At 38.5% G+C, this 26,046-nt stretch overlaps 1 protein-coding gene across 8 annotated transcripts in view; it reads right to left on the reverse strand.

Moving 5' to 3' along the window:
* PCDH7 (protocadherin 7) overlaps nt 1-26,046 on the reverse strand; it is a 410,332-nt gene that overhangs the window by 373,775 nt on the left and 10,511 nt on the right. The window contains exon 2 of one of the 8 annotated variants that reach the window (XM_037138581.2): nt 25,119-25,555. The exons of the other annotated variants lie outside the window; for them this stretch is intronic. Within the exon in view, the coding sequence (XP_036994476.2) occupies nt 25,520-25,555 (36 nt within the window). The 3' untranslated portion in view covers nt 25,119-25,519. Of the gene's footprint in view, nt 1-25,118; nt 25,556-26,046 lie in introns of those variants that run through there. 8 annotated transcript variants of the gene reach the window in all.

Raw genomic sequence — 26,046 nt, forward strand, 5'->3', positions numbered from 1 at the left:
CTATGAAAGCCCAGTGCAAACTGAGCCTGAGAATCCTGTGCCCACACTCTGTAGGTCACAGGGCACAGGAAGCCATGCACGGTGCTCTGCGGCTCACCCTCCCTTGTCCTGAGTGTCTCACATTTCCCTCCAATGCACCTTCATCCAGCAACACAGCAAAATCTGTCGTTCACGTGAAAATACACTTCTCATATGGTCCTTGCCCTTTTAACTATATGACCATTCAGAGGGAAAAAATACGCAGTTCACATAGTACAGAAACCGTGTGTAGACCTAGAGACTTTGTTTTGCTTCCTTACCAATAAAAGACAGGGTTGTAAAGGTTATCGCTCTCTTTACAGTTAAAGATAGTTGAAGGGAAATGAGATACGTACCAGAAATAAAAAGAACCTGTTTGGGAGCATTAAGAGAAACACTCTGACCTTGTCTTTTATCGTGCCCATAATTGTTTATAATGACTTGAAAGAACTGTCCAGGCAAGATGCTGACATTTATTGTATTTTATCTTCCACACCAGCCTGCTGAGAACTTTTCTACTTCCATTAATATAGTTAAATCAAACATTCCTGGAACCTAAATCCTCCTTATTCCTTTCAAAACTTCCCCAAATCCATGACACTGAGTTGAAATGCTTCCATTTTGAAGCCCAAAATTTTTAATGGGTTACAGTAACATGTCACTTACCCCTTAAAGAATAAGTTACCGTTTATGTAAATATCAACAGTATATGTAGGGCAAACACATCTATTCACAAAGTTTATCCCATTTATTTCCAAGTGTTTTTCATCGCCAAACAAGGCACTCAAAGGTAAGAGGAGAACCAGAGGGTTGGTTGTGTTAACATCTGGTCAAATTTCAGTCACCAGCTTCTGCAGCCCTCAGCAATCACCAAGATTCTGATTGTCACTGAAAGACAGTGGCTCGGTAAGGTTTGCAAGAAGTGTCAGAAGCAAAAGAAGAGTCCACATCTAGTTTTTACTTGTATTTTTAACTTCCTTCACATTCAAATCAAATGGTAGCTTTGAACATTTATTTTGGGAAGGGGAAATATTGAATCTAACTACTCAATTATAACAAAATGTTTCTTTAGGCTTCAGGTTCAAAACTAAAGAGACAGCAGGCAGCTGGTGCTACCCCTCACTCCTGGCACCAATCTCTTGCTCTGCAGGTGTGTGGGAAAAATTGGTGGCCCGCTTTATTGGGCTAAGACAGCCACTGGTGCAAAAAATCGAGGTAAAAAAGTAGCTGGTGAAGAGGGGTAGAAAAGTACCTAAACAAATGTTTTCCTCAAAGACAATCATGTTATTTTAATTTCATCTCTAATGTGAATTAGAGAACAAACCATAGTCTACCATCCCCCCAAAATCCTAAGGCCGCAGGTTTACTGTTTGAAAACACAAAAAACACATTTTAAAAATGGTAGAGGGTAGAAAGGTAATTGCATGGCAAATATATTTCTCTTAGTTTTACTTTCCAAATATTTGTTAGGAGAAATGGGAGATGTATAAGTAAACATCCTATGGAAAATAATGTATAGTGCTCCATACCAATATCTACTGAACTGAAGCCCTTTCGAAATCTAATTGTCTCTGTGAAGTCTACTGTGTCAACCGAAAATCACTATTATGGAGCACCCACACAGCACAGTGTTTGGTTCTGGGTGGGACACACTGACTAAGAGACTAAGAAAAATCGATATGTATTCATCGTTAAGTAATGTCCATTATCAGCTATATCAGTGAATGTGTTCTCCCATTCAGTAGGCTGTCTTTTTATTTTGTTGATGGTTGCCTTTGTTGTGCAAAAACTTTTTAGCTTGATGCAGTCCTAGTTGTTTATTTTTTCTTTTGTACCTTTTGTCTGAAGAGATGTATCAGAAAAAATATTGCTATGAGCAACATCTGAGATTTTACTGCTTATGTTTTCTTCTAGGATTTTTATGGTTTCGGGTCTAACATTTAAGTCTTTAATCCATTTTTAATTTATTCCTGTATGTGCATAAGAAGGTGGTCTAGTTTTTTATAAAGAACTTATAAAACTCAACACCAGAAAACAAACAATCCATATAAAAATGGGCCAAAGATCTGAATAGACACTTCTTCAGAGAGGACACACAGACGGCCAACAAACAAATGAAAAAGTGCTCAACTTCACTAATCATCAGAAACATGCCAATTAAAACCACAATGAGGCATCACCTTACACAGTCAGACTGGCCATCATAAACAAATCAACAAATGACAAGTGCTGGCAAGGATGAGGACAAAAGGGGACCCTTGTGCACCATTAAAGGGAATGTAGATTGGTGCAGCCACTGTGGAAAGCAGTGTAGAGATACCTTAAAAAGTTAAAAACAGAACTGTTATGACCCAGTGATACCACTTCTCTGAATATATCCGAAGAAAACCAAAACACTAATTCAAAAAGAACGTAAGCACCCCTACATTCATTGCAGTGCTATTTACAATCGCCAAGATAGGGAAGCAGCCCAAGTGTCCATCAGTAGATGAATGGATAAAACAACTATGGCACGTTTATACAACGGAATACTACTCAGTCGTAAAAAAAAAAAAAGAAGAAAATTTTACCCCATGTAACAGCATGGATGAACATGGAGAACCTCATGCTAAGTGAAACAAGACAGTCAAAGAAAGACAAATACCATATGATTTTACTCATATGCGGAACCTAATGAACAAACTGAACTAACAAGCACAACAGAAACAGACTCATAGAAAGAGAGCAGGCTGACAGGTCTGGGTGAGAGTGGGGGGGTTAGGGGGTGAAAAGGTCAAGCAAAAAGGAAAAAGGAATCGTGGACCACAGTGTGGTGATCGCAGGGGAGAGGGAGCTACAAGGGGCATAAATGGTAATAGGGAAATATGAAAAATTCTAAATAATAAATAAATAGATAAATAAATAAATCATGTCCAATATAGGAACATCCAAATAATATCCACATAATATAAATCTTAAGCCTTGAACATATAGCTTCTAAACTTTCTTTATATTTGGCCACCTACTATGACTATTTTATAACTTTCTAAAAGATAATGATCTAGGAAATATTTCCCAGTGTGTGTGCGAGTTTTTAAGGAATGTTTATAGCTCAGAAAGAGTAGAGGGACTCTTATTCTCAAAGTATTTCTGAGATTGTTGATCATTTATCACTCAAATCATAACAGCCCAGCAAGGGACAGTTATTAAAGGTTATCACTTTTGAATATCAAAATGCCTCGGTAAAATCTTCCCTAAATGAAGCTCACTCGGAAATAATTGAACGTGTGCAAAATGAATTTTAAAAAATAATCTAAAAATGAATCAGGACATGCAAGGGTATAGTAGTTGAAATTTTCTTTATCCAAGGATACATTAATTTGTTTATTTTTAATTTTTCTTAGAAGGAGGGAAGAGAGAGAAAGAGAAACATTAATATAAAAAAACACCAATCAGCTGCCTCCCACACGTTCCCAGATGGGGGATGGATCCCGCAATCCCTGTTATATTCCCTGACCCTGAATCAAACCTGCAACATTGTGGTTTACGGGATTACACTCCAACCAACTGAGCCACATTGGCCAGGGCAGAAGTTGGAAATTTTTTAATATTAAATCTGTTTGCCTTATCATTACCCATACTTCCAATGATTCTCAACTATTTTGAATTTACAATTCTAATATCTTAACAAGGCAAATGAATTCCTTACAAATGGAAACTCCACCCTTATTTTATCCTGCAGCTATTTCCGCTCCATCACAAAGGGCACCTCTTAGTGTTGTACTTGTACTAACTCCTCCTGTTCCCCTTTCCAGAAAGCACCTACTTGTCCTTGAAGACTGTCGAGGTCACCTATTCTGGCAAGGTCTTTCTACATCCCAGAAAAATTTAGCATCTCTCTTCCCTTCCATACTACCTTGTGCATAAATGTCCCAAGTGTTGCAGTGGTTTCTTTTTATAGCTCTGTCTCCTACCTCCAGAATGGGAACCACTTCCTATCTATTTTCTGTATCTTCTGTACTTGGACCAATACCTGGCATGCAGCGCACTCTCAAAAGCTGGCAAATTAGTGAATGAACATAAATGGATACAAGCATGTAGTAGATCTTTAAAAACAAAGCAGATCTTTATTGTTTTAATATGGTGAACAAACACAAAATATTTCTGAAGAGGAATTAATTTATTGATGTATTTCTGACTTCTCTTCAAATTTGTACCAATGGTTGACTTTTCCTTCTGTATACCAACAAGTAGATTCACAGACTCTGGACTTGAATACTAAATTTGAGACAATGATTAATGGTTGCATATTAATATTTTCTATTTCCTACTTCCCCCCAAGTACACACACACCTATTCTGTCCACTACCATCCTTATCCACTGTGATCATGCACTGTACCCTGGAGGTTGACTATTATAGATTACATTTCTGTGGATTCCTTTCAGTCTGGCTTAGAGCTCAATTTGGCCAATGGAAATTCTTGGCTCAGACTAAAAAAAGAGAGAAGGGAGAGGTCAAAGTATTTATTCCCTGGCTCTCAGCCTACAGAGCCACTTTAGACAGCCCTCTCCAAATGCTCCCCCCTTTTTATGCTATTAACTTCCCTCTCTTCCTGTTGTCTTTAGCCCAGGGGTGGAACCCAGTGGCTGTTACTCATCAGAGGGCGGGACCTCTGTACACCGACATGATTGGCATTTGGGCACCATATTTCTATGCTGTGAGGCGCTGCCATGTGCCCTGTAGGATGTTTTACAATATCCCTGGCATTTACCTAATAGATATAAATAACCTTTCAGTAGCAATTTATAATTCATAGCTTACTTTCACCTATTAATCTCACCAGAGCTCCATTATCCTATAAATAGATATTAGAATACTTGTACAGAAACAAAAGTAAAACCCATAGATATAGGAACCAGTAAACTCAGATCTAAGAATTCTACAGAGCAATAGTGTTATGTATAGATTTTTTTATATCGAAGTCATAATTTCATTTCTTACTGGGCTTGTAAACATTTATCGAACTGACCTTTTTTATATTATTATTTTTCTAAATGCCAGAGTTTCATTGTCAGAGCCATTGAGTTTTATGTGAAATGAACAAGTCATAATGGGTTCTGGCATTATAGACATGCGTTACTTAACAATGGGGATACAGGGTACTGTCTGAGAAATGTGTCACGAGGTGACTCCATTGGGCAAACACCACAGAGTGCACACGAACCCAGATGGTGTAACTGACTACACACCTATGATATACGGTGTAGCCAACTGCTCCTAGGCTATAAACCTGTACCACAAATACTGTAATAATTATTATAGGCAATCATAACATGATAACTGTTTGTACATCTAAATGTAGCTAAGCATAGAAAAGAGGTAGCAGGAATACAGTATGAAAGTTTAGAAAATGGTGCACTTGTATGGGGCGCTGACCGTCAGTGGAGCTTGCTGGATGGGCGGTGGCTCTGAATGCATCAGTGAGTGGGTGGTGACTGGATATGAAGGCCGGGATACTGCCCTGCACTTCTGTGGTCTTTACAGACACTCTACGCTGCGGCTGCACTACATTTATAAGAACATTTTCTTCCAGAACAAATCAACCTTAGTTTCCTGTCATTGTTTACCTTACCAACTTTTATTCTTTTAACTTTTGACCCTTTTGTAATAATACCTCTTAAAACACAAACACATTCACCAGCGGCACAAAAATATTTTCTTTATATTCTTATTCTATAAGCTTTTTTTATTTTAAAAACATTTCATTATTTTGACTTTTAAGCTTTTTTTTTTAAAGCAAGACACACACACACACTCATTAGCCTAGGCCTACACAGGGTCGGGATCGTCAGGACCACTGCCTTCCACCTCCACTTCTCCACTGAAAGGTTTCTGGGCGGCGGCAGGCCCGGAGCTGTCATCTCCTGTGATGACAGTGCCTTCTCCTGGGACACTTGCTGAACCGTGTGCCTGAGGCTCATAAGGAGGTGTCACTTTTTTCCAGAAATGTGTCAATAGTAGTTTCTTCTGTTTGTTTTCTTTTTGTCATTATAGATTTGTTTGCAAGCCAGTAATACAGCATGAACACTATTCTTTACTAATGAAAAACTCTCACTGTTGGGGCTTCTTGTTGTTGGTTGTTTTTTTTTTAACTTTTGAGGGAGCTCATTGAGGCCTGCAAAAAACTGCTAAATCCTTCATTATGAAGTTTCTGGGATGTTTTTTCTCTTTCTTTTCCTGCAGTTTCCTTTTCTCTGCCTTTTTCTTCAGCAATGTGTTCCCGTTCTAGCTCCAACAGCTTTCCATTACTCACTTCCTAGAGAACCATTACTGGGTGCTTCCCAATGTCACCCGCATCCACACAGAGATTAAAGGTGTCTGCCGTCTCAATCACAGCCTTCTTGATTTTTGCAACCTCATTCTTGGCAAATCTTTTGAAGTTGTGAATAAATTGAGTGTCTTCTGCCAGATGCCACTCACACAACCCTTGATTATAGTACTCAAAGCCCGAGCAAGATTCTTGATGCTATCATAGACCAGTAATCCTTCCAGAACTGCATCAATCAGTGTCTTCTTCACTTGCAATAGTAGCCTAGGCAGAGGTTCTCCTCTGGTTATAGGCCTTAACAGCTGCTATAACTCCTAGATCTTTCACTTGGATCACAGAGGTGGTGTTTAGAGAGCAAAACACCACTTTCCCATTGGGATGAAGATCACCAGGAAGAGGAGAATGTCTGGAAGCATTATTAACAATAAGTAAAATGTTGTAAAGCATGTTATTCTCCAAATGGTACTTCTCCATGTTTTTCACAAAGCAATTCAGGAGGGTATCTTGGAGGAGGAGCTTGGTCGTCCATGATTTTTCACTGCCCCTGTTATGGCAAGCACACTGGCTTGTGGGCATAATGATACGTTTGAAGGCCCTGAGTTGTCGCTGCACCAGATCACAGAGGGTTTCAATTTGTGGCCTACGACACTGCCCCCAAGCAAGACTGTGACCCTGTCCTTAAAAGCCTTGAAACCTGGCATTGGCTTAGCCTCCTTGTAGAGGAAATTCCTTTTAAGCATCTATTTCCAGAATAGGAAGGTTTTGTCCATATTAAGTGTCTGCGCTGCAAGTATCACTCCTCCACCATCACCTTATCTAGAGTTCTCCAAAATTCTTCAGCTGCCTTCACATCAGCACTCACAGACTCAGCGGGGCTCACTCACATTAGGGAATGAGTAACGACCTAGGGAATGAGTAACGACCCAGAGGTAACCATCAATTCACCACTGTGGTTGAGTTTAGCCTTTTCTGTCAACTTTGCAAACTTTTTGATGTGGCCATGATCGTCCTGCCATTGTAAGGATTGTCTTTCCTTACATTGTAAGGAAAGCCATTATAAGGGATGTCTTTCTCCATGCCCGACGTGGGCCATTGTCATGGTTTTGCTATTCTCTTTGCCTTGAATAACGCAGACCCTTTAACAGCGTCTGTCACTTCCTTCTTGTTTTTCAAGACTGTGGCTGTAGTGGAACAAGACATGCCTGACTAGTGAGCAGTAACTAGCATGGATTTTCTACCTTAGTAGACCTTAGTCATTTTTAATTGTTTCCAGGTCAATCGCTGGACATGGTCTCTTCCTGGCAACATTAACAGTAAATTCTGTGGGCTTAGGGGCCATGATGAACATAACAATATGAAATTAGATCAAGCACAAGAGAAAATGATGTGGTAAATGAGAGATGTATGAGGATGTTGCTGACATAACATAGCATACTGGCTTATAGCTGTATAAGGATAAAAATTATATAGTATAGTAAATACATAAACCATTAAGTAGTCACTTGTTACAATCAGGTGTTATGCCCTGCCCATAATTTTATGTGCTGCCCCTTTATATGACTATAGTGCAATAGGTTTGTTTACAACAGCATCAGCACAAACAAAATGTGAGGTGCTCTGCTGTTAGGACCACCACTAAGTCGCTAGGCAACAGAACTTTTCTGTTCCATTATAATCACACGGAAACACTATCATATATATGGTCACTGACCAAACGTGACTATATATAAAATGCGAGCAATATAGTCATCTCTCATCTCTTTTCCCTCCTTGTAAGAATACTGTTGCAGGCATATTTTATTGACACTTGCAATCTTCTCCAAAGATAATATATTCTGAACCTCTTCTAAAAAAAGTGACCACCAGACCCTGGCTGGTGTAGCTCAGTGGATTGAGCACTGGCCTGTGAAGCAAAGGGTTGCCGGCTTGATTCCCAGTCAGGGCACAATCCTGGATTGCAGGCCAGTTCCCAGTAGGGGACATATGAGAGGCAACCACACATTGATGTTTCCCACTCTTTCTCCTTCCCTTCCCCTCTCTCCAAAAATAAATAAATAAAATTTTTTTTTAAAAAAGGAAGTCTCCTTCTACTTAGAAAAAAATGCCCACCAGGATTACAATAGAAAAATAAAGTAACTCCAGTTGTGCTCATGTATTTGATCATTTTATGTTCAATTAAGAAAGATCCTTAATGCATTTCAGGCTTTGGGATGGCTTCTATCCTTCCTCTCTTCTGCCTGCCACCACAATTAATGTAGAAAACCTGGGCCTACCGAAAGTTGCCTTCTTATTCATACAGAGATGCAAACTGCTATCAGACTTTAAGAAACTAATTGATGTCACCCTTAAGTGACCCATGAGAAGTTCCAAAGTCAGAAAAGCAACAAGTGTGTGCCACCAGGATCTCAGCGAACACTGATTGATGAGAACTGGCAAGACCACATCTTTCCTCCTGGGTCAACTTTTCTTTTTCCTTCTTTTGGAGAAGGACACTATCTAGGATTTACTGTCTCCACAGGAAATACATGTCAGAGCAAACTGAAAGCATCTGAGTAAGCTACGACTGAACAGTCTTTTCTGAATCAAAACATATGCTCTCCTCTGTTGATAACTACCAGTCCAATCATGATTAGTATGGGCTCTTGCAATCAAACCAATCATAAGCCATAGCACTTAAGAGATAGGGGAATTATAACTGTGCCAGAAGTAATTACATCTTACTGCCTTTGAGAAAGCCCTGCCATTGTGCCAGCCCTCTGGTCACATCACTGTCAGGCCAAGTCGTAGGGAAGAAAGACACTATCCTTTGCTGAGACCCTATGCATCCCAGGATCCATCTGTGTATCCACTATCTCCTGCAACCTTCCCAACAGCCCTGCAGGGCAGACACTGTTATCTTCAAATTACTGATTAGGGTGCTGAGGCCCAAAGGGGAATAAATGTACTCCACCTCCAGGCAGAGCAGACTCTGTTATCTTCAAATTACTGATTAGGGTGCTGAGGCCCAAAGAGGAATAAATCTACTCCACCTCAAGGCTAGTCTCACTCGCTCACTGCCTCTGGTCGAGCAAGTCAGCCCCTATTGAAAAGCAACATAGTATTTGTACATAATGGACACCTAACAAGTTTAATAAATAAACAGTTTGTAAAAACAGCTCCAGTTTTAGGCTCCTATAAAAGAGAGAAATCACAAAAATTGGTAATCATATTACTGGACACATTACAAAATATTTCATGGCTTCATATATATAAAACTTTATATATATATAAAACTTTTCATCTTACAGGGAAAAAAACCTATTTACTTCATCTTTTAATCCTTCAATTTATTTAAATAGAAATAAATTATTTTGAGGAAAAAGTGAGATATAGTACAGGTACTACTGAAACAACTATTTGGTGTTAAAATAAAACGTTGTGATTGCACAGGGGAAAAAAGACTTACAGGCTGCCCAAATAATATTTTTGTGGTTTATAAAATGTGGGTATCAAATATTTGGAATGTTTAGCCTATCAGACTTACGGTGACCAGAATAACAGCCCTTCGACTGACCTTAAAATAAGGAGATTTTCCTGGATTATGTCCAAGTGAGACCAATGTAATCACAGGGTCCTTAAATGTGTGGAAGTAGGGGTCAGAATGACACAATAAGAAAAAGACTCTCCCAGCTATTGTTTGAAGATGAAAGAGGGTCAAGAGCCAAAGAATGTGAGCAACCTCTGGAAGCCAGAAAAGGCAAGAAAACACATTCTTCCCGTGACCCCCCACAAAGGATCAGAGCCCTGCCCACACAGGACTCAGAGCGTGATGAAACCCGTTTTGGACATCTGATTATCGGAGCCATAAGAAACAAATGTTATTTGTTTAAGCCACTATATTCATGACAGTTTTTAAAGGTCAATAGGAAACTAACACAAGAGTGAAATCAGTCCAGGAAGACACCAGGAAAATTGTGATTAGGTGTGAAAGCCAACAGACTGTGTAGGACATGAATTAAAGTCTTCAGATTGGATAGCACCACAATGCCTTCATTTTCTTAGATACAGTGCAACATTAGTTACATAAAGCATATTGTAACATGTTATCATTACACAGGCAGTTTTAACCACCTTTGAAGAAAAACCATAATGTAAATTGTCATAGTGGAGAATAACTCAAAATTGCATGAAAAAATTTGAGTATGAAAGAACATCATATATTTTGTTCAAATGACTAATTATACTTCTCTATTTGAATTCATGAAATAATTCACTGGTACCAGTGGTAAAAGTCAACATTACCTGGATTACTAAATCTTCAAAAGCCCACTGCAGCATGAATCTATTTATGATTTACTGGACACTACCCAATCAAAAATTTGGGGAAAAAAAGAGATAGGAAGAAAGAAGGAAGGAAAATAATAATGCTCTTCAATCAGCCAGACTTGGATAGTTGAAATAACCATTGTTGGCTGGCACATTTGGCATCGAGTTAATTTCCAGTTTCTACAAGTAGTTGCTGGTAACACTACCACATTAAACCACTAATATTCACTAGTATATACATACTTTCAAGAGAATATACCAACTGATATAGCAGCTCAAAGTATTGCCCTGAGAGAATTATAGAGATTCTGCAAGGTTTCATAGTAAGTAAATGGGGTATACTTCAGGAATAGCTACAGAAAATAAGGTCCCAGGTGAATAAATATTTGGCAGCATAAAGCACCAGGAAACACAGATACCAAAACTTGAAGGGACAGGTTGCAACCAACACTGGCTGCACTGCGAATCCCACTCCAGAATATCTGCCCTCTGCTCTCCCTCCACGGTACAGGCTCCAAAACTGAAGCTCATTCCCAGAAAACCAATCTTGTCCTGCTTCCAAAAAGTACCCTCATTTTTTTAGAGTCAATTACCACGAGGCTAGACAAGGGCACTTAAAAATGTGGCCCTTGTGCCTGCTGCTTCTTTTTAATACTTTTTTGAAATGATAGAAATATAATTTTGAATCTCCTTTTATCATCTAGGTTAGGATGATCAGCCTCTGGGTGTGTGGGGTTTACAGACTGAAATTTATCCTGGGATTAAAAAAAATAACAATCTCTCAAGAAGAAAAAATATATATATAATATATATATAATACATACATATAATATATGTATTTTACATACATACATTTAATCCTAAATGGCTGGCATGACACTGAATAAGAAATACACTGTGAAGTGACACTGTTAAGAGGTCAAGGGACCAAGAATGACAGGAGCAAAGTCCACCAGGATTGCTTTGTCTCCAAATGTTTCCTCTGTAACCTGGATACGGCCTTATAGAATCCCTTCAAAGCATCACATCAGGGCCTTTTGGTCTTCCAGAATCCTCAATACATAGAACTATAACTTGGAGAGGTGATATCTTAAAAGCTGTCATCACCCAGTCACTTAATTGACCTGTCACTTAAGCATAATTAGCTGGAAGCCAGTTGGTAACAAGTACCAGTGTTTACAGACCACACGGATAAGTGCTCTAGTGAAAAGGAGAGTGTGCACACACACACGCTGAAAAGCACCTACAATAATCAGAAATTGTTTTACAAAGTCATCATGATTTTGTTGGGATATTCGAGCACTCTATCTCTTTTGATAATCCATGAATAAATACCAAAAGGTATAAAAATACAGTGTTACATGACTATATATATATATTTTTGAAAATGTAACCTATGACTCAGATAAATTGTTGTACTTGCAAAGATGTTGCCTTGAGAGGGTGTGCATATTCCAGTGTTACCAGGATCTGGGGCATCCGCCTAAGTCCTCTTTTGGAAATTACCTTGCAGCATGTGTCCCTTTTCTTGGCACGACATCGGACAATTACTGAGTCATTCAGAGCCAAGTGTGAAGAACCCAGAGAGAAGTTATATGTAAGTTTAGTTTTTTGGTCAAAATCACGGAACTGCTAAAAAGTAATAAGAGGTAACTGAATTGCTGATTAACTACTCCTAGTCTTAACAATCAGAAAAAAAAAATCCGTTAGAAATGCATAAAAAGCAAAACTCTGTTGAAATGCAAAGAAAGATGGGGTATGAAAAACGCATTCCTAGTCAGCTGCAAGGAGAATAGTTAATGACCAAAGACCAAGGTTGCATGATTAATGCAGGCCTGATGATGCAAGAGAAAGAAATTAAAGCCACATCGTAAATTCTTTGTGAGGTATTCCTCAGTTGTTAAATTTCCTAGGAATCAGTAAGCTTTTCCCTGGGTACCTAGAGCTCCCATTATAACCTGTTATCAAACTACTATCTGTCTCCTCCACAAGACTGGGAGCTCCATATGGATATTCCTAGTACAATGGCTTAGGTAATAGCTGAAAGTTAGATGAATGAACCAACCACACTCACCTGGACACATAACCTCAGTAATCTCACAGGACACCCCTCCTTATACAGAATCATACAGGTCAGTGAAGACACATCTAGGGCAAACTTTGAGTTCTACTATTGTGTTTACTAATTTTTAGTCATATATCAAGGAATATTGAAACTGTCTTGTAAAAGAAAAAATCCCAAGTGTGTTAGTCCTTTGTAGCTTTCTCAATGCACCTGGGGTCTGAGAACTTCAGAAACACTCAGTGTGTAAAATACTGTTATCACTTGGCTGTGCGGTACTTACTGACATCTGAGTCCTCTGGGACATGATAAGGCTCATGCTGCACATTGGGAAAAATGAAGACAGAGCAAGTACTGAAACCTGCAAGGTGCCGCTGGGGAAAGAAAAGAGCAACACTTCGTACAGTCATAAACCGACTGCACTGGAGATGGTGCTTAAGGGTCAAGCAGCAGATTGCCTCTGATTTGATGTCATTCAGGAAGATTGCTGAGTACAGAACGTCCTCTTTGCTTAAGTCATTGTTCTAGCAATCTTCCTCCACAGTGTGAAATCATGTGAGATGATTAATAGAGTAAGTCCCCCCTTGTCTGTGGTTGTTCTTTCTCTGGTTTCAGTTACCCGTGGTCAACTGTGGCCAGAAAGTATTAAGTGGAAATTGCAGAAATAAACAATTTGTAAGTTTCACAGTGCGAACTGCTCTGAGTAGCATGCTGAAATCTCTTTCCTTCCTGCTCAGTCCTGTCCAGGATGTGAGGCATCCTTTTGTGTAGCTTATCCACGCTCTATGTGAGCTACCTGCCCGTTCCTCACTCAGTAGACACCTCGGTTATCAGACTTGTTACAGAGAGAGAGAGAGAGAGAGAGGCCACATTCACAAAACATTTGTTACAGTAACTTATAATTCCTCTATTTATAATTAGTTATTGTTATTAACCTCTTACTGTGCTGAATTTATAAATTCAAGTTCCTCATTAGAATGCATGTATAGAAAACAATCCTGTACACAGGGTTCAGTACAATAAAGGGTTTCAAGAACCCACTGGGGGTCTTGGAATGCATCTCCCAAGAGTGAAGGGGAGCTATTTGAAAGCAGCTTGCAAAAATGCCAATATATGCCCAAAATGTCAGCGCTCACTAAACTGACTTATATTTGTTAGAATTGTTCTCCAATTTAATGTATTTACTTTGAAATTGTGGGGGTAAATGCCTGAGAGAGAGAGGGGAGTGAGCAGTTGGAAGAACACAGGCTGCCCTGCTTTATTCTCTCACACTTTCCTCCGGGCTTGATATTTTTTTCAGAGCATTTCAACTATAAGTTTAGGGGAAAATGTAAGTAATCATGAAAGTACAGAAAGATACAACTTCCTATCAATATTCCCTTCGTACTTTTATTTTTTTCTTATCTTTTGCCTTTGATGAAAAAGTTCCTCCCCAACCCAATTTTTTTTCAATTATTCAATAAAAAGGCCCAGCAAGAAGCCAGCTTAAATGATAAAAAATGAATAAGTCAAACATTTTTGAACCCCTGAGCAAAATCCTTCATTTTTTTCCTTTTGTAAATTGAAACTTTCCTCTCTAGTTCTGAAGCATAGTTTTTCTCCTTTCTTCAATAAAACATATCTGCTTTTACTCAGAGTGATAGAATAATATCAATTCTCCACCACAGATGAATGCTAGGTATAAAATGACAGCGTAACACTGCTTTTTTGGGTAAAGACAGATTTAATTTTTTTAAACTTTTTCTTCTAGGAAAATACTTGGCTTCCATTTTGTCGTCATTCCCCCATTTTTGCTTACACTCCTTCCATGACATTCATTGATATCCAATGTTTCACAATTCTTATAGTTTCTTACATTTCCCATGGAATTTTGAGTGTTAGAAAAATGAGATAAAGAAAGATTTAAGTTATTTCCTCAATAACAGAGATCAAACCAAAAAACGAATCTTATAAAATCAGCATCTTCCTCCCAGCCAGGATTGCACCCACAAATGTGGAGGTATATCATGGGGTCAGCCACGCTCTAAGATGTAAGGATCTTTCTGCATTTCAATGTCTTTTCATATGAAGCATGATGTGATGCATACTTTCTTTCATTCTCATCCGACACAAAATCAAAACAAAATGGACAGCTGGAGTAGCTGCACCCTTTTAGTCCTCACTGATGCTAGAGATCTGAAAAGCTGCCCGCAGGTCAACTCTGAGCAAAAGTAGCCCAAGGATGCATTAGACAGTGAGAACTAAACATGTTGGTGGATTTCCTTTGTTTGGGCCCCACACAGATCACTTTCATTTTCTTTTCAGAGCATCTACATACCCTGAAGTGTTGAACTGAGCATGTCCACTACAGAGTACAGGAATGTATACAAATATATACACATGCAAATTTAAAAACTACCATAAATCATTTTTTGCAAGCCATGTTTGTCTTTCCCTCCTAAGTTGCATGTCCTATCCTATTCATTGTACTGTGGCATCCTGGGGACATAAGGCACTTTGAGGGTCACATCATCTAAAGATTAGTAAACCATTATGTAAATAATATCTGAAAGTATAAGTATAGAGCAAAACTAAATTCTACGGTAAGCCATTTCTCAGGTTACCCAGAGCAGTTACATGATTATAAATACGTGTGTGCCATTAGGAGTTCCTGCCTTGTGCTCTAGCAAAAACTGTTCTTTTTTTTTTCCAAGAGAAGCATAAAATGTTTGAAATCAATAGCTGTGAATTCTCAAAAACTCATAACCGTGCATTTTTATGACTTGCTTACTGGTAGGTAATCTTTTTACTCCTGGGGAACGGAAACAATTCCCACATGTCTAAATGGACACAAAAATACTCGTGAGGTGTGTCCAAGAAACACTTTGCTAGTGATTATAGATGTAAATACAGATATAGATATATAGAATATATACAGAAATATAATATGTATTCTATATACAATATATTACATAGAAATATAGAAATAGAATTATATGCATACATGTGTGCATGCATGTGTGTGTATAATACACACACATACTGAATTATGAATTTCAACAGGTTCTTACACTGTGGTTACAGGAAACACACTTCACTCTTTGTCTTTTCTTCTCTTTCCCCTCCTTGAAAGTGTATCAACATCTAAAGTGTACAGAAAGATTCATAACTAATTGTTCAGTTTTGGACACTAAATTTAAACAAGCTTCCCAGTGTAAACCAAACTCTTCTAACCTTCAACTTCACTGTATTCTACTGACCTAGTAATTTTAGAATGTCTGTACGTTGCATTGATTAATTTCTAAAGTAGTCTGGCTTATAGCACTTTCTTTCTGTTTGTAGGGAATGACTGCAATGCTGATGATACTCTTAATGCCTGTTTGTTAAAGAAACAAAACTCTTTGCGTTCTCCAATGGACTGTTGAAGGAATAGCTTCAAAATTTGATTCACTAGTTTTGAAGCTTAAAAATTAAAAATTGTACCCAGTCAGATCACTCATATACAGAGATATTATATAATAGAGTACAGTTATATTACAAAGATTCCTATATTGGGACATCTAAACAATTGAATGAGTACCTTACAGTGAAAACTATTATCAGTACATTAAGAAAACACTGTCACAGAAAAAATTTGCACACCATTCTTATCATAAAGAATCACTTTTCAATGGGCTTTTTGTTGTACTCATCTGCATTTTTGGTAATTTACAATGTGGCTTATAAATAAATATAAAGTTTCAGTGAAGCAACAGAATAATATATTTTAAAAGAATATCTGTGAAATGATGTAGGGCATATTTTAATTGAATGTTTAATAATGAGCACCTCATTTAAAGAAAACCAGAAGAAGTTATAGAAAATGTTTTATAAAGAATTCACTTACATTGCTTTCTTTCAAATACTGAGAATGTTCAGAAAAAAACCTCAAAATTAGAACTTTAGGTAAAAAGCAAACAAAATGCAGTTAGAAAGATCTAGTTAAAATTATGTTCTCCATAAAAAGGCATTTCCTGTCCTAAATCAAATGTCAATTCACACGAATTAATTTCTTTATCTTGTTATTAATACAATGACATAAGAGACTACATGAATACTGAATGAAATTAGGTCATTAAATAAAATAACAGAAAGGGAAGAACATGAAGTGTTCCCAAAGTACAGACCAAACGGAGGAAAGAAAGGAAGCACCCGGTAGTCTAACACCTACCTTTCCATCTTTTGATCTGCACCGTGATTAAGATTTGAAATGTTACTATTGAGAAAAATTGGACTGGATGACCTAATTTCAAGAACGTAATAACAGGTATTCAAATAGGAAGGGTGAAATACCACCAAGGCATTTTAAAGGAAGCACGTGAAGCCAAGCTCATTCTCATAGAACTATCTGCCAATTAAATGGAAGTGTCCCCACTCCTCTGCCCACACCTGGGAATGTGGCCCCCTGTAGGCAGGCTGTCTGTAGTCAGCTCTGCCGCTTACAGGCTGTGCGACCACAAGCAAGCTACTGGCCTCCGCGGTGCGTCACGTCCCTCACCTACGGGATAAAGCTAAGTGTAGGCACCACTCTGTACGATTGTCGTATGTATTTAACGAGTTAGTGTGTGCATATGTGAAACACTGACCAGTGTGTAGGACATAGGGTGCTATAAAAGTGTAGCTACTAGTATTCATGTATTATGCCACTAAAATTCAATCTCTACAGAGGAAGAGATTCTTTTGTCTGTTTGTACTATTGCTGTTTCTTCGGTGCTTTTCACATCATCAAATAACCGACATACAATAGCCGCTCATTAAGTATTTGCTTTTCTGAAACGTTAACTGTGCTACCTCTGTACGTATATAGTGTATATGTATGTATATACATGTTGTACTTACATATACATACACACTCACATATACAAATATACACTTGTTTCCAATTTTTTTTTAACAAAGTAAATTTAAAATGTTTGACCAATGCACAATTGGCACTGGCTTGGGGAAAAATAGAATTACCATTCACCATTTTTTGCTCCTAATGCCCTACAGAAATGCTATCTCCATATCTGAAATTGACCCTGTGTTCACAGTGAAATACACTGAGAACCAGATTCAGGTGCAATGAAAACAAACTCTGAATTTATGTCATAATTGCCATTTTCTTGAACAAAAGAACTGATTACCTTGCCATTTTTAAGACAAGGGGTCAAACGTAAAATTAGCTCAGGAAGCTTTAAAAAGGTACTTCTTAGGAAAAGTTGATTCATCTGCTTTGCTCCATCGCCTAGAAAATCTAACCAAAGGCTACAAAGGTAATTCCTCTTCCCAACACTGACGAGTACACCGTGCTTCGCCCTAACAAAAGGATCACTTCGTACAGTCCACTGGACTCGCCTGGAGTCCCCAGGCTACTCATTATGTATTCTATCAAATGAATGTTTAATTTTATTAGGAAAATAAAAAGACACAGCAGGAAAAACCCTGGACGTGTGCACATATTTGTGTCATGACATGAAGTGCACACACAACAGTCGAAGAGTCACTCGGAGTGTGGCACCAGCCTCCGCCACGTGCTTGGCAGTTCCTGTGTTCCTCAAGAAATCAGACCCACTGCTCTTTGTCAGACCAATTATGCCACTGTGTGTGACAATCCACCGCAACTGTCACTTGAAAAGGAGGATTATTAAGCCTGCATTACTGTTGTTTAAATGGACCCTCCCCGCACTTAACTCCTACTGTTGCCTTTCATTTGGACTGTAATGCTGAAAATTCAGGAGAAATTTATGATTGATGATTAATGGCACCATTTTAAAAGGTGTATGTTACATTTGTGGTACAGTTTTGACTGTTTTATATAAATATTGATTTTACCTCAATTAATACACTTGCATGCACTTAACAGTTGGCACAATTAAATAACTAAGATGTTACTTAATATCACAAATCCCTGTGAAAGCTGAACATTGTAGAAAGCATTCAAGGATGGCCATAAAGTTAATATAATAAGCTAAAAAATTAAGCTCCCGTTTTATGTACATGCATTCATGTTATAGATCCATATATTTTTCACAGAAGCTATAACAACTGTACCAATTTTTCATCAAATTCAACAGTACATTATAGGGTTGCCTTTTGGAGCTGATCTGAAAAAGGAAAGTTTCCTTCCTTCTTTCCTTTTTTTCATACCCACCCACCTACACATGTACAGAAGACATGTGACAAAATGACAAACTCATGAAGAGAAGGTAGTCCTGTCCAGTGTGTTATTGTTTGGACAAAGAATGAGCTCTTACAGACTGAACTGTGTCCTCTCAAATTCTTAAGTTAAAGCCCCAATCTCCAAAGTGGCTGTATTTGGAGTCAGGGCCTTGATGAAAGTTGCTATGATTACACAATGTCAGAAAGGTACAGCCCAAATCTGATACAAATGTCCTTAAAGAACAGGAAGGGATACCTGAGTTCCCTCTCTGTCAGCTTCCTGGCACCTTAACCTGAGATTTCTAGCCTGAAGAAGTGTGAAAAAAATTTCTGTTGTTTTAAGTTATTTAACTATGGTATTTTGCTATGGCAGTTCTAGCCAACTAGTAAACGCTCTCTCTTCTAAGCCTGTAGAGAATCCATAGCAGGTTTTTGTGGTCTAAAATGAAATGCATACAAAGGCTTAAACATGTAAGTGAAAATCAATCAGGGCTACTATGGTCCTAAGTCCCAGATCTGGAGAAAGATGTTGGAGTGCAGTGGACTGCTGGTACTTCAGGCTCTTATAGGTTAAGGTATGGGATCTAAGGGAGGTTCTGTTGTGGGGTTTTTTTTGTTTTTTTTGTTTTGTTTTGTTTTGTTTTGTTCCCAGTTGCATTTGTCACAGAGATAAAAACAGTGCCTGCCTCCTGGAGATGTTAGGAGTAAGTGGTATTATCACCTTTGGCGGAGTGATTGGCAAAGAATAAAAGCTCAATAAATAACAGCTGTTAAGGTGGAGAGGTCGGGTATGAGGAATGAAGAAAAAGCTCCCAGGAAATAATGCATGAAAAAAAAGGCGACTGTTAAAAAATGATGAAATGTTTTTAAAAGTGTCAAAATAAATAATACCAAATGTTTTGAGCCCTCCCTAAACTATTTGCATTACAGCAATAAGCTACGTATCTCTCATCACCATTGACATGTCCATAGGCACTGAAAGTAATTCGGACAATATCCAGTGCCTGTAGGCCTGTGTAGAGGCACACACAACTGTTGTACCTTGATCTTGATCAGAGTCTTTCAAGAAAACAACCATGATAAGAGAATATCAAAAGCTTCAAAAAGGTGAGTAGGACAAATTAGAAAAAAACTTTTAAACATAACAAGTAATGAAAATACCTCGAAAGTACAAACGCGCCTTAGGAAGGGCTTAGAGAAATTCATGGGTAATTAGAAACATTGCCTTAAGTTGCAGTATGCTTTACAAAGTACTGTCAGCGTGACCCTCCCTACGCCCTGTGATGTCATCAGAGCAGGAGTTATGGAAAAGGACAGAAGATGCACAGCACCCCAAGGGCTTCAGGACTTGAATGGACTTACTACAGGACACCATGCTGGCCAGTCACTGACAGAGCCGGAGCAAGAAGGCAGATTTTCAGGTTGCCTTACCCGGCTTTGGCTTTATTGCCACAGGCCTTCGAGGGGAGAACATGTAAGCAGAAGTTAGGAATTTTGTGAGCTCTAAACCTAGACCTTTTATAGCCTGACCCATCCTCTGCCATGAAATTGAGAAGGGGGAAGAGTGAAAAATTCAGATTTGGGGGCTATACCAGACCAGCCATTTGGGGGGATAGACCAGACCTACTGGAACTCAATAGTTGATAATTGAATTATGTTAGGATAAGAAACAGCACGACAACACTGTGGCAACTATCCTGATGACAGTGGTCTATAATACTAGTAGGAAGAAAGTGAGTATGCTGCCTCGCAGCAGCTGTATTTTTTCCTTCTTTGTTTTTTCTTTCTCCCAAAAGTACAGGGAGTAGAAGATGAATAGAGACAGAGCAGTCAAACCTGATTCTAAACTGAAAACAAAACAAAACAAAAACAGCAAAAAAAAAGCCCCCACACACACCTGGTTGAAATGGGAGGAAGTGGACATGCATTAACTTTTTGACATTGATCTCATTATCTATGCTATGTATGCTATGTATGCTATGTAGCTATGCTATGCTATGCTATGTATGCTATGACATTTCATAGCATCCTTACAGTGTCCAGGGCCAGCAAAACTCGAGGCCACAAACATTTGCCTTTGTCAGGCCTGCCCGCCATTTGCTGATAGAATCTCACCTTGCCTTCCTGAAACTCACTGCCTTAACCGAGTTCTGTCTTCTAAACTACTGAAGGCTGCCTCCTCAAACCCCTAATGAAATCACCATTTCTTAAGAACTATTGATCTTCGTAAGGGGCTGACCTAGTTATCTGCTTAAAGCAATTTACACCCAGGTGCACCAGAGACTAAACAGAGCTCTCTCAGAGAGTATTTGCAATTTAAAAAAGGTGTGCTTTAAAATATTGGGAAAACCAGAGAGTATTTCTCAGCTCTCACCTCCCTACCCACCATCCCAAATGAAGGCGTATTTCTTCTTGTAGATACCTTTCCTTATGTAAACCCACTACATGGTTTTCTGTACAGATACCCCAGGTTTTTGATCTTTAGAAATGACTGCTCACCACGGGCAGTCAGAATGAACATGGAACCTTATCTTTATCCGTGAGCGTGGGTTGGCACACTGAATTCAATACCTTCAGAAATACGAGTATGCACACATACTGACGGAACACATATGCGTGCGTTCAGACCTACACACGGGATGGGGCAAAAGTAGGTTTACATTTGTGAGTACCCAAAACAGAGTTTATTCTACTGGTATTTATTAATTTATTGCTTTATTTCCCACAATAACAACTGTAAACCTACTTTCGTCCGACCCTGTTATGTATCTGTTGTCCAATGATAAGGATCTCTAGAATACCAAAACCCCACCTTTGTCTGCTTCTTCTTCATCCCAGTCAAAAGATGTTGGGAGTCCACTGGGTGGCCTAGTGACTCCCTTACTTGCCTTAAATAATTGCCAAGGTTACTAGTGTTATCTTTTTTAAAGGTATGGTGTTTAGAACACCATCAAGTAAAGGAAGGATGGGACATCAGAGAATTGCTCATTTGCTGCTGAAGCCAGTCATATACCATGCAGAGAAGGCAGGGACTCTGGCCAACACAGCAGGTGGCCTTTTGTCATAAAGACATCGACTCAGCAGGGAAACAAAATAAGTCAGCAGGCTCTCAGGGTCTGATGTAAAAGTGGCCTCACACAGTCCAGTGATCTGCGAGCTACCCAGCCCAAGAGACCACATCCTTGTTCATTTGCTCAACAGTTATTTCTGAGTGTCTCCAAGGTGCTAGGCACGCCAGTAGGGAAATACCCTGAGAAATACCATGACAAACAAGACAGACTTGGGGACGGTCCCGCGAAGTGTCATGTATCCCTGGCCTTATGTGTACTTCTTTGCACTGTCTTATGCATGAAGGCAAGTGTCTTGTTCTAGTCATTATTTAATTACATCCCCAAACCTTACAGTGAAACCTCACAGAAACCTTACAACAACTCAATCTATTCTCTGCAAAATGAATGGCTAAAAACAATCACGCACATCAAAAAAAGTGTTTTTCAAACTGAAGAGAGAGGATCAGTCCCGGACAGATATTGTAAATTATGGAATTACTTTCTTAGGACTTTGGTCTTTTTTAAAAAATGTTTATGTTTTAGAAATAGCCTCAAAAATATAGTTAGGTTTAAGTGAATTACCTAATTCTTGAGGGTTTTTGAAAGCACACGAGGCTGTCATTTCTAAGTCAGACTAACTAGTTCTTCGAACGACTCCCACAGAGCTTCCTTTTTCGGTAGCGCGCAGTGCGGTTTACGACCCAAGAATACCTGTAAAACTGGGCCGAGTCTAAATAAGTCTTTTCGGAAGATTTCACCCAGATAAGTCTGAAAATATACTTTATTCAAAAGCACACATTTCACAGCTTTCTCCAGATGCTCTCGGTACTCACAAACCCTGACTGGATATTTCTTCATATACTTTGTAAAGGTCTTAAGCAAGTGCCACCAGAGTTACAAAAAAGCCATCCCTTAATTGTTTCCTCACTTCAGAAAAAATAAAGAGGTTGCTTTTCCTCAGTTTGCTCTGAGGAGCAAATCAACAAACATACCATTCCATTCTTTGACATTTCAGAAGAATGATGCAAATATAATGTATTATTTTTCTGCTTTGTCATCTTTGTATTAATTCCATAAGGATCAAGACTCTTAGTATTCTTTGCATACTCAGCACGAATAAGGATAGATGTGTTAAAAAATATATTTTATATTCTCTGTAATAATCTCATATTCCTCTTAGTGGAAAATGAATTATCTTCTTGTTCTTTAAAATAAAATGTCCAAATGCTGTATATGTAGGGCGATGGGTGCTGGTTCTGAGCCTATTGCCTTCTGCGTACAGACAGCTCCCTAAATGGTAATTCCAGTGTCCACAGAGGGGCTGGGCAATTGGAAGCAGGGGAGCCGGAGAGGGCGTGGGTCTATGCAGAGGTAGGGCCAACAGGGACATCACCAAATATTTTTTTATAAAGGAATAGTAAGACTTCTCAAAAGCTTTTCCCTATTGGCAAATGCTGCTGATTATTCTGGTTTATTATGTTTTCCTAATGTAATAGTAAATAGCCCCTATTTCCCTCTCCGAACACTCTAGAGTATTCAGCGGCTTCCACAGGAAGACAGGTTCTCCCCATAGTAACCAAGAACAGGAACACACTCATGCACAAAGACACAACTGAAACGTGGTTTGCACAAGACAATGTTTACTCTTACGGTACAGGCGATGGGTACTCGGAATTTTTCTCCTTCATCTCGTACCATTCTAGTTGTGGAAGAGATTCACACACTGGCAGGCCCCAGTACTGTGTTGCAACCCAAGTTTGCAAAATGCTGCCTTAGAATATTCTTTGTGAAGGTGTTCCCAAATAATGCCTCTATGCGGCTGCAAAGTGGGTGGTCCCCAAATTCTGGACTTTTTTGTCTCTAACTTGTTTTTGAGTTGATGTGATTTGTTACAGGCTTCACAGTTGAAGTACATCTAAGGAAGTTTATTACTTAGGATGAAGAAACGCGACATTTACGAGAAGCAGAAAGTGGTGAGAATTCTTTTCACCAACTTCTTACACTTGTGCTTATGCTCAAAATAAAAATAGGCTGAGGAAAATGAGGTTTCAGTCAGGAACTATACTATAGTCTCAACGCTATTCCTGAAATTTTCCTCCTTTTACAAAATTAAATCAACAGCTAATAGAATAAAAAGCCTGAAATATATACAGTAGAGATACATGGGCTAGAGTGCATTTCCTATCACTCTGCTTTAATATTGTTCTCATACATATTTATTTTGCTTAAAGGGCTTTTAGCCCTGGCTGGTGTACCTCAGTGGATTGAGTGCGGGCCTGCGAAACAAAGGATCGCAGTTTGATTCCCAGTCAGGGCACATGCCTGGATTGCAGGACAGTTCCCAGCAAGAGATGCATGAGAAGCAACCATACATTGACATTTCTCTCCCTCTTCCCTTCCCTTCCCTTCTAAAGATAAATAAATAAAATCTTTTTTTTTAAAAGGAACTTTTATATTGACAACAATTCACAAAAATATCTCCAGAATCTGGCATTATTGGTTAGTATTTCCAAACTTGGGGAAAACTTTAATAGGGCAGATCATGTGGTAAATATATTATAAAATTGTTGGGTGTTACATATGAAACACTTATTTGATGGCCCACAAACCTATACAACATAACAGAGACGTAAATATACAACATAGAGGGAGTAGCCAGAGGATTCCCTGACTTACCCAGAAAATCACTCAGGCAACCAAAATTGGGTCAATTGCTCTTTCAACACATAATATAAGATGCTGAATTCTCGGAAGCTGCCGGAATTTATGTGATTTGACATCAACTAGAATAGCCCTCAGATAAATGTACTCCACAAAAACAAGAAGCCACACATATTCCTTCTGAATGTGGCCACAGTGACTTCAGTAAATCTAACTGAAAGGTTCTAAATCCTCTCAAGGATTTCAACCAAAAAATACCTTGAAAATTCCATAGATACTCTGGCCAGTATTTCAAAACTAAGGAACAAAGCAATGCATTCCTTAGCAGTGCCTGTATTAAATATCAAACTAATTCTGGAATCTGATTTACAGGCAATATTTTTAATACATATTGCTCAAGGTCCTAGCATACACAGTGTGGGAACACACACACACACACACACACACAGTGGTATTTAGAAATACGCACAAAGAATAAGCAAGAGACACTATCATCTCTAAAAGAACTATCTCACTGGCTTGGGAAAAGGTGGTAATTACATAACACTTTAAAATATTGATCAGTGTAGGATTTTATTGAAAATCAGTATTTAATGTATTATAGACAAAGACTTAATTGACTTAATTTTTTTTGGTTCACATAAAGCCAGAGTCTTTTGTTTTTTTTTAAACTTTACAGTTAAGTTCTGCTAACCACTTCTTTGAGAATGGAATTCCTGGTGACTTAAACATCCATGATTAGCACATTTCTTTATTAATACTGCTTCCTTTGTGTTTATTCATTGTCATATTCCTTTCTTTAAATTAGAAAAAAAGCTTGAAAATCAAATGAACATCAAGTGGAAGGAGCAGTGATTGGCTGACACCCCACGGCCAAGGGCAGGCCCCAGCAGGTTTCGGAGTAGCCAGGTCATCAGAGTATGGTGCATAATGAAGCATCATATCAGAGTGGAATTCAGCCAAACACAGTAATGTGTGGATGTGGACGCATCTGAAAAAAGGAAAATAAAGATTTATACAGGTAAAAATAACGCCGTGAAGAAATTTTTCCCAGTGTCTTTTGCCCAGTCAGAATGCCGTGTTACGGATGTTGAAGCAGAGAATTTTTATTGCCAACTTATGTATGTGTAAATAATAAATATGCTCAGAAGGGAAAAGTTAACTTGTCAGACGAACCATACTTAGAAGCTTTAACACTTTGTTTGTTTGTTTGTTTATACCCAGCACTGGAGTTCAATACAAACATCACCAAATTCCTGAAAATAAAGCTTTATTCTGCCTTTAAAACATTAATTCACCAGAAGTGATAATTAAGATTAGTTTTAGTGGTTTCAGCTCAATTCTTCTTGTAATGTGGTCTCCCCCACAGCACTAATGCTGAATAAAGCACTGTGTAATGTTCTGAGACAGAGTTACTGCTTTGGAAAAATTCTAAGGGCTTTTAAAATAAATAAGAAAGATAAGCAAAGCTGACTCAAGATA

Source organism: Artibeus jamaicensis, unplaced genomic scaffold, assembly GCF_021234435.1.
Source record: "Artibeus jamaicensis isolate MK-2021 breed Jamaican fruit bat unplaced genomic scaffold, CSHL_Jam_final contig_76, whole genome shotgun sequence".
NCBI classification, from domain to species: domain Eukaryota; kingdom Metazoa; phylum Chordata; class Mammalia; order Chiroptera; family Phyllostomidae; genus Artibeus; species Artibeus jamaicensis.